At 33.5% G+C, this 9873-nt stretch overlaps 2 protein-coding genes across 2 annotated transcripts; both read left to right on the top strand.

Annotated features, from left to right (window-relative positions):
- The first annotated feature begins 2092 nt into the window (after positions 1-2092).
- On the top strand, positions 2093-3845 carry LOC110273137 (exopolygalacturonase-like). Its single transcript, XM_021125997.2, has 5 exons — positions 2093-2429; positions 2512-2838; positions 2921-3210; positions 3312-3537; positions 3618-3845. The coding sequence occupies exons 1-5, from the start codon at positions 2217-2219 to the stop codon at positions 3843-3845; spliced, it is 1284 nt and encodes a 427-aa protein (XP_020981656.1). The 5' UTR covers positions 2093-2216.
- Positions 3846-5532: 1687 nt separating this feature from the next.
- Positions 5533-7168, top strand: LOC110273141 (exopolygalacturonase-like). Its single transcript, XM_021126000.2, has 5 exons — positions 5533-5745; positions 5836-6162; positions 6253-6542; positions 6638-6863; positions 6947-7168. The coding sequence occupies exons 1-5, from the start codon at positions 5533-5535 to the stop codon at positions 7166-7168; spliced, it is 1278 nt and encodes a 425-aa protein (XP_020981659.1).
- The last annotated feature ends 2705 nt before the right edge of the window (positions 7169-9873 follow it).

Genomic DNA, 9873 nt, shown 5'->3' with positions numbered 1-9873 from the left:
TTTTATAAAATTCTCAAATTAAAGTACTTAATAATTAATATGCTTGTTGTAAGTTATTGAAATTAAAATAAAATAAAAACTGAGATAGAGTAATGGTTAGGCAGAACCACCTATCTAATCATCCCCGGTCCACACATCACTATAGTTGATTAGGAATATGATATAGAGCTGATAAGGCACAAAGTTCTATTTATAAGGTACTGATTCCTTCACGAAATTGAATAAGAACTGAATCACCATCTCATTATTGCCTCTTCATTATCATTTCATTCTCTTTCGGCTCATACATTGATATATAGTCAATATAAAATACATGTCCATATCATTGATACATTACTATAATAATATTTAAGTAATAATAAAGATGAAGAGAGTAGAAGTTTGTCCAATGAGATTGAAGTCCTGAAAATACTGATACATCTCTCTTTGTTTTCAACTATTTGGTTATTTTTCTTTTTCTTATTCGATATTATGGTAGTTTATTTTAAAATGATACCCAGGCCAGCATCTGGTCGCCGACCAATGGATTGGAAAGAATAATTTGACATTGAGGATCGAATCATGGAGAGATCTCAATGCAAACTTATTTCACAAGCTTAATTAATTGGTAACACTTGTTGACACTATCCGATGCTGTTTTTCTAGATAAATCTTCTGTTACTGTTACATAATGTCATCATTCAAATTGGTCAACCAAAACAACTAACCCTCACTCGCTCTCTCTATCTTATACTTATTTTTTTACTTAAAAAAAATGACGTATTAAAATTATGTTTATGCAAGAATAATTTAATAAGTTGGTACTCCCTTAGATAGACCTTGACCCATAGAGCGAGGATCATATCTGAAACGTGGACAAGGGGGGGATCGGAATATAATTCCATACTCAATAACACATGAGGCATTGATTCATCAACTAAAAATGTGGTTGTGTTCATCATGTAAACCTTAAATTTAGCACAGAATATATTGCATTTTAATTCCATAATCACGTTGATCTTGACAAATAAAAATGGTAACAATAATCATAAAAGCTCACGACCCCTCACAATTAACCGACCTCAAAGATTTGACCAACCTTTTTATTAGGATTCATTCTCCACTAATTTAACTAATCCAATAAAATCTGTTCTCACTCACAAGTTGGGAATGAAGCTGCAGTGCCCAATGTGTGGCCCTATAATAATACATAGCCTTTCTCTTAGAGTTTGTACAGACAAAGAACAATTAAGAGGAAAAAAAATGATGAAGACTATTCAGAGTCTTATTACCAAGACTAGTACGAGACAAGAAGAATTGCATGTCTCTCAAATGAGTTCTGCTGGGAGCACTTCAGAGTGTAAAAATCTCTGCCAATACAAATTCTATCCAACTTATTTGGCTGCTAAAGTTATCCAGATAAAAGTAGAAGATATACATCAAGTGCAATGAAGCTGCTTCAAGATTTATAACAGCAAATAATGGAACAGGGTCCGCCAGAGTGGCTTGCTTGGGTAAACATTATTATCATAAAAGGAGTAATCATTAATTAGCAGTTTAGCACTCTTTTTTTAGAACTGAGTAATATTAGCTCTTCTTTTGTACCAATCCTGCGGAAGACCAAAACAAATTAAGGTCTCCTGCAGCTTTAAGTGTTGACTATATAAAACTGAAAACTCATCTAGGCTTTCTTTGACTCCAGCTAGTTATATATGTAAATACATAAATTATTACTATAAACCATGCAACTTTATTTGCTTTCATAACAATCTTATGGCGCCTCTCTATTACTATAAACCAATAATTCAGTTCAGTGTATTGTAACTTATAACCACCATACTATATAGTCTGTATACTAATCTATTGGTTATTTAAATTTGGAGACACATATTTTTAGAAGAGCGGCGGTTGTTAATTTGTTATAGTGTCAGGTCTTAATGGACATAAAGAATCTATCCTTAAATTGGCTAAACCAATTTGAAAAAAAAAAAAAACCAACAATCCAACACAAAAAACTGCGTTGATTTAGATGAACCATTTTTTTTTTAGAGGGAAAAAGCATAGTAGGTAGTAAATTAAATAGAAGAAGCAGAGGAGGGATAATTTCACCCTCCCCTTCCTTACTAGTTAGCTATAGCCTCCCAATAGGGAGGGTTGAAGTTGAAAGATTTGGATTTCGGAAAGTGGAATTGAGTTACGGCCCTGGGGAGGAATATATAAATTTGAGTGAGGGCAGAATGGGCATTGCAAAGCAAAATACTCTTTTTATTACTATTATTTGCTTTGCATTGGCCTCTTATGCGGTTGCTAGGCCAAGAGCACGGCCATATAGTGGTCCAGACGTCTACAGGGGCAGGAATGTAGCACGAGATATCCTTTTTCCCGGCGAGAAGGTTAACAATGTGCTCGATTTCGGAGCCCAGCCCGACGGCGAATTCGACTCTACCCAGGTAGAAAACCAAAAACTAGGCTGATTTAGTGACTGATTTTTTATGTGTACGTAACATTACTGTATGATGATGTATGTGAAAGGCATTCATGGAAGCATGGCAAGCAACATGCAACTCAACAGTGCAAAGTAGGGTATATGTTCCAGAGGGTAGATTCTTGGTTTCCCCAGTGTTCTTCTCAGGGCCATGCATGACTCCACATCCCGTAACAGTTAAAGTTGATGGAATTATACTGGCCCCTACCGATCTTTCTGTGTTTGACAACGATGAGTGGATTATTTTCCAGAACCTTAACGGCTTAAGACTCATTGGTCAAGGTACCTTTGATGGGCAGGGTACGGATTCATGGCAGATCACCGAGAAATGTGAATCTAAAAGAGACGGTTTTCGATGCGTCAGAAATCCTAGCGTAAGCTATTAACCAACTTGTTAATTCAAATTAAAGTGATTGATTAATTGAGGTTAATTGTTGTATGAATGCATGCATGCAGAGTCTTTTCTTCAGCCGAGTGAACGATGCGATTATACAGGGGATTAGGTCTGTGAATCCAAAAGGGTTTCACATATTTGTGACTAACTGTGGAAACATAAGGTTGCGAAAGCTTAAGCTGACAGCACCTGAATTCAGCCCCAACACTGATGGCATTCATGTTAGCCACTCCAACAATGTCATCATGTCTAGAAACACCATTGCAACTGGTGATGACTGTGTCTCTATAATCCAAGGTTCTGTCAATATTACCATGAACAGACTCACGTGTGGCCCTGGACATGGTGTTAGGTATGCATGTATTCTCTTCTCTTATATATATTCTTCTTCTTCTTAATTATTTATTCAATCTCTATCTATATAAACACATACATGAACATGAACATGAACAGCATCGGTAGCCTTGGAAAGTATGCAGATGAGTTAGAAGTGAAAGGTATTCGCCTCATAAACGCCACATTGATTGGAACAACCAATGGTCTCAGAATCAAAACTTGGCCAGATAGATTCCCAGGTTCAGCCTCGGATATATTTTTCACAAACATCGACATGGTAAATGTTAAAAACCCCATCATCATTGACCAAGAGTATGAATGCTTTCCAAACTGCCAAAAGAAGGTAATAATTATATATATATTCTTGCATTGCTTAATTATTACATGAAAACTCAATTAATTAATTCACATTTGTGCACTCAGCCATCCCTTGTGAAGCTTAACAATATTCAATTCAACAATATAAGGGGAACCACGATTAGTCCAGTTGCAGTGGACTTACGGTGCAGCAAATTGTTCCCATGCAACGGTGTCGTACTTCGCAACATTGATCTCAAGCTTGGATTCCTTCCAATTCCAACCGTGTCAAGATGTTTTAACATTAATCCAATTTATTTCGGCGGTTTGCAAATCCCACCAGCTTGCGTTTAGGGGCACAAATTAATATCAACACAATTCTTTTAGCAACAGCAAATTCTTTTTTGGGAGGAGTCCTAGGAGCCAGCAAATTTTGTTATTTGTAATCATCAATTAGTTATCATTAATATTTTTAATGGTATGAGATTACTCATTTTTTTTACTGGTTAAGTGCTTACCAGATTTCATAAAAGTGCTGGTCCTAGATTATTTTTTATTTTGTAATTTGGATTGGTGGGGAAAATGGTTAGTTATGTTCTTGAATAATGTGTTTTCAAGAGTAGTAGTGGTTCCAATCCCAGTTCTCTAATTAATCCAATTTTGAACCCTCTTCATTGAAATGCTTTGGTTCATACTATTATTAATTAGCTAGGCCAATTCTCTATCCCCCCCTTACTTCATCGCTACCAATATAATTTCCCTCATATTCTTATTATTGTCCTTCTATTTTGATTTGTGTGCGTAACAGAAATAATAACTTGGCACAACTTAATATCATGGTTTATAAAATCAATAAACAGTGAAGACAAATTAGAAATAGTGAAATAATGTAATATTTAGGCCAGGACTTAAATTTCAATGACATTCCTTGTATCTATTCACCGTTCACAATATATTTATGGATTTAATTTAATTTGTGCATATTAAACTATAATATTGATGGCTCGAAGACTTTTTTTTATTAAAAATAGGAGATTCGAAACCGCGACCTCTTTGAGTATGAAGAGACTATGTCATTTGAGTTATAACTCATTTGCGCGATGGCTTGAAGACTTGAAGTACTTTCTGTGATATATATATATCACGTTAATTTAAGAAAAGTTAGCGTCTATTAGTCATTATTTATCTTAAAATATACTATTTTGTCTAATTTTACAATAATAATGGTTGAGTAATTTTTCTCATGAAGTTGAGCGAAAATGCAAAATAATATTGTTTGAGTAATGAGAATGTGTCATGTGAAGAGATTTTAATTTAATTTTCAGAAAAAGTTAATTTTTTATTCTATTCGTTGAACCGAAAATAAGCAAATTAAATATGACCAAATAGTAAAACTTGAAATTTACTTTCATAACAATCTTATGGCGCCTCTCTAATGCTTCTTATTACTTTGTCTCTAATGACATTGGATTTATTACATTCAATTAAATTAGCCAATTTTTTACTTTTTATCATATTTTGGAAAAAAAAAACAGGTTGTGGAGCTAAAGTTTCACTATTTAAAAAAAAAAAACATTACAATAAACTGGATCCAATAATTCAGTTCAGTGTATTGTAACTTATAACCACCATACTATATAGTCTGTATACTAATCTATTGGTTATTTAAATTTGGAGACACATATTTTTAGAAGAGCGGCGGTTGTTAATTTGTTATAGTGTCAGGTCTTAATGGACATAAAGAATCTATCCTTAAATTGGCTAAACCAATTAAAAAAAAAAAACCAACAATCCAACACAAAAAACTGCGTTGATTTAGATGAACCATTTGTTTTTTAGAGGGAAAAAACATAGTAAGTAGTAAATTAATTAATTAAATAGAAGAAGCAGAGAAGGAGGGATAATTTCCTCCCTCCCCCCTACCTTACTAGTTAGCTATAGCCTCCCAACCAGGAGGCTTGAAGTTGAAAGATTTGGATCTCGGAAAGTTGAATTGAGTTAGGGCCCTGAGGAGGAATACATAAATTTGAGTGAGGGCAGAATGGGCATTGCAAAGCAAAATACTCTTTTTATTACTATTATTTGCTTTGCATTGGCCTCTTATGCGGTTGCTAAGCCAAGAGCACGGCCACATAGTGGCCCAGATATCTACAAGGGCAGGAATGTAGCACGAGATACCCTTTTTCCCGGCGAGAAGGTTAACAATGTGCTCGATTTCGGAGCCCAACCCGACGGTGAATTCGACTCTACCCAGGTACGAAACCAAAAATGATGCTGATTTAGTGACTGATTTTTTGTGTGCACGTAACTTAACATTATTACTGTATGATGATGCATGTAAAAGGCATTCATGGATGCATGGCAAGCAACATGCAAATCAACAGTGCAGAGTAGGGTATATGTTCCAGAGGGTAGATTCTTGGTTTCCTCAATGTTCTTTTCAGGGCCATGCATGACCCCACATCCCGTAACAGTTCAAGTTGATGGAACTATTTTGGCCCCTACCGATATTTCCGAGTTTGAAAACGATGAGTGGCTCCTTTTCCAGAACCTTAACGGCTTAAGACTCATTGGTCAAGGTACCTTTGATGGGCAGGGTAAGGATTCATGGAAATACACCGAGAATTGTGAATCTAAGAGAGACGGTTCTGCATGCGTCAGAAATCCTAGCGTAAGATATTAACCAACTTGTTCAAATTAAACTCATTGATTAATCGAGTTTAATTAATTAATTAATTGTTGTATGCATGCATGCATGTAGAGTCTTTTCTTCAGCCGGGTCAACGATGCGATTATACAGGGGATTAGGTCTGTGAATCCAAAAGGGTTTCACATATTTGTGACTAACTGTGGAAACATAAGGTTGCGAAGGCTTAAGCTTACAGCACCAGAAACTAGCCCCAACACTGATGGCATCCATGTTAGCCACTCCATCAATGTCATCATGTCTAGAAACACCATTGCAACTGGTGATGACTGTGTCTCTATAATCCAAGGTTCTGTCAATGTTACCATGAACAGACTCAGGTGTGGCCCAGGACATGGTGTTAGGTATGCATGTATTCTCTTCTCTTATATATATTCTTCTTCTTCTTAATTATATATTCAATCTCTATCTATATAAACACATACATGAACATGAACAGCATCGGTAGCCTTGGAAAGTATGCGGACGAGTTAGAAGTGAAAGGTATTCGCCTCATAAACGCCACATTGCTTGGAACAACCAATGGTGTCAGAATCAAAACTTGGCCAGATAGATTCCCAGGTTCAGCCTCGGATATATTTTTCACAAACATCGACATGGTAAATGTTAAAAACCCCATCATCATTGACCAAGAGTATGAATGCTTTCCAAACTGCAAAAAGAAGGTAATAATTATATTATATTATTGCATTGCTTAATTATTACATGAAAATTCAAATAATTAATTCACATTTGTATGTGCACGCAGCCATCACTTGTGAAGCTTAACAATATTCAATTCAATAATATAAGGGGAACCACGATTAGTCCAGTTGCAGTGGACTTAAGGTGCAGCAAATTGTTCCCATGCAAAGGTGTCATACTTCGCAACATTGATCTCAAGCTTGGATTGCTTCCAACCATGTCTAGATGTGTTAACATTAATCCACTGTATTTCGGCGGTTTGCAAGTCCCACCAGCTTGCGTTTAGGGGCACAAATTAATATCATCACAATCCATTTCTTATTTCTCTAGACTTTTTGATTTTATAATTTGGATTGGTGGGGAAAATGGTTAGTTACGTTCTTGAATGTGTTTTCAAGAGTAGTGGTTCCAATCCCAGTTCTCTAATTAATCCAATTTGAACCCTCTTCATTAAAATGCTTTGGTTCATACCATTATTAGCTAGGCCAATTCTATCCTCTCCTTACTTCATCGCTACCAATATAATTATTGGCAATGTGATGTATTATTTGTTTTTTCTTTTTTAGATATCAATTAAATACGAGGTAGCTTTAATTTTCCCTCATATTCTTATTATTGTCCTTCTAATGTGATTTGTGTGCGTAGCAGAAATCACTTGGCACAACTAAATATCATGGTTTATAAAATCAATAAACCCAAAACCTCTTAATTGAGTATAGAAAGACTATGTCATTTGAGCTATTACTCATTGGCAATTTCAACGATTTCCTTGTATCTATTCACTGTTCACAAGATATTTATGGATTTAATTTAATTTGTGCATATTAAACTATATTATTGGTGGCTAAAATATATATACACACACAACAATTTAAGAAAAGATAGTTTAATTTCTATTAGTCATTATTTATCCTAAAATATACTATTTTGTCTAATTTTACAATAATAATGGTTGAGTTATTTTTCTCATGAAGTTGAGCAAAAATGCAAAATAATCTTGTTGAGTATGTGTAATGTGAAGAGATTTTAATTTAATTTTCAGAAAAAGTTAATTTTTTATTCTATTCGTTGAACCGAAAATAAGCAAATTAAATATGACCAAATAGTAAAACTTGAAATTTAATGTTTGGTGAAACTTGATTATATCTGCCGAACAAAAGAATAAGAACAAAGATCCACCAAATAATAAAACCATCATATCAAATGTTAGATACTCATTGTTCGATATACTAATTCTGAGAGTATTATATTATTACCTGACCAATATTTTTTTAATATTTAGTAAGACTAAATTAGATAAATTTATGAATATTTATCTAAATTAATATAATTTTTCTCTAATTTGAGTCACTGTTATTAACTTGCATATATGACCATTAGTTAATGTTTGTTTTGAGGTAATAGAACAGAGACTAATAGACTGATATTTAATATCATGCTTGTTGGCTCGGAGACTGGTACTAAAATTTCTGTCTCTATCCTTAAAATTTCAATATTTCAGTACCTCCAAAAAGTGATGACACATAGGACTGAAACTTTTAGAGACAAAGGCTGAAAATTTAATAGCATTTTATACCTAAAATATTCTCATTTCAATTAATTAATTCCAATTTTACTTTTTGTACAAATTAAATTAGAATTTTTTTCTTGTTTTAATTTTTGTCTCTGTCTCTCCGTCTCAGTCTTTCAGTTTCTCTCAATTCTATTTCTCCTTTATATAGAATTGAGAGAGAATGCTTTCCCTCAATTCACCCGTTTCTCCCTAGTTCTCCTCGTCTTCGACTTCAACGCCACCACCTGAAGACGGCAGAAGCATGTCCTGTTATAGGGCTTGCTCCCATGTTCTTCGAGTCCTTCAGAGCTACTATTTTTCATTGACTGTATTCTTCGACTGTTATTGGACATGCCTCTGTTTCTACCATGCATGATAGTGGTTAGGGTTTATCTTTTTGGTGAATTGGGGGAAACGTTTTCTCTCAATTCCATATAAAGGAAAAACGGGATTGAAACCCTTAACAGATGTCATGTTAGAATTCTATCTGCCACATCATCAAGCTCCGTTTAACAGAAAAGGACCCTCTTCAGCATTTTATAAATTTGGGGACATAATTGGTAATTTATTCTTTCTTAAATTTTTGTTTTATGTATTCTCTGATTGTAAGGTGGTGTGAGATACGTGAATGAGCATTAGTAATAGTTTGATTTTTAGAAAATTTTTTTTGGACTTGATTTTTAGATAATTTATCTATCAAATTTTTTTATTAAGAGTAATTTTGCTTTTTCTTTTTATTATTATTATGACAAAGTTTTTATGATATTGACAGAATAAATTTATTTTTTGATGTTGATGATATTATTGACGAGGAGAAGATTACTTTTTTTACTGTCTATCTAACAAAGAACTTTTAACATGTTCAAACTGAAATGGATCGAGTTAAAAAAGTAGTTAGTCATTATATAATTAAGAGACAGATTAAATAACATCTCTAAAATCTTCTTTTGTTAAGTTAAACACAAACGGTTTTGTTTTACATAATAAAAAAATAACTTGTAAAAAAATTATTATAGACATAGATAGAAAATTTTTAGCTAATTTTAATACAAACTTAACTTTTACCTCAGTTATTTTAACAAAATTTTGAAGAATTTTAATAGGTATGAATCATGCTCTATGTTTGGGGTATAATTATATGGTTGTAGAGGTGGAATCAATTGCTGTAATAAGGCTTATTCTTCATGATGATATTAATTTGCATTTTTTTCGAGCTCTTATTTTACCAATTAGGGAGATGTGTAACAGACCAATTAACTAGAGAATATGATATCGATCAGTTTCAAGAAACAAACTCTTATATAAATAGAATGACTAATTATAATCATAATTTATTTTTTGGCTATCATGTAATGTTATTTAATTTACTTTCTTATATCTCTTTTCATTTTCATGTTGATTATATCACATGTCATTTTTAAAAATTGTTATTTTTTAGT

This window comes from Arachis duranensis, chromosome 1 (genome assembly GCF_000817695.3).
Source record: "Arachis duranensis cultivar V14167 chromosome 1, aradu.V14167.gnm2.J7QH, whole genome shotgun sequence".
Taxonomy (NCBI): Eukaryota; Viridiplantae; Streptophyta; class Magnoliopsida; order Fabales; family Fabaceae; genus Arachis; species Arachis duranensis.
This window is presented reverse-complemented; position numbering and strand designations above follow the sequence as displayed.

Bases quoted from the DNA above. Each gene is read 5' to 3' on its own strand.
- LOC110273141 (XM_021126000.2), top strand. From the start codon at position 5,533: ATGGGCATTGCAAAGCAAAATACTCTTTTTATTACTATTATTTGCTTT. The intron at 6,163-6,252 runs GTAAGATATTAA...GCATGCATGTAG, and splicing joins CATGCGTCAGAAATCCTAGC to AGTCTTTTCTTCAGCCGGGT. The intron at 6,864-6,946 runs GTAATAATTATA...ATGTGCACGCAG, and splicing joins TTCCAAACTGCAAAAAGAAG to CCATCACTTGTGAAGCTTAA.
- LOC110273137 (XM_021125997.2), top strand. From the start codon at position 2,217: ATGGGCATTGCAAAGCAAAATACTCTTTTTATTACTATTATTTGCTTT. The intron at 2,430-2,511 runs GTAGAAAACCAA...TGTATGTGAAAG, and splicing joins GCGAATTCGACTCTACCCAG to GCATTCATGGAAGCATGGCA. The intron at 2,839-2,920 runs GTAAGCTATTAA...GCATGCATGCAG, and splicing joins GATGCGTCAGAAATCCTAGC to AGTCTTTTCTTCAGCCGAGT.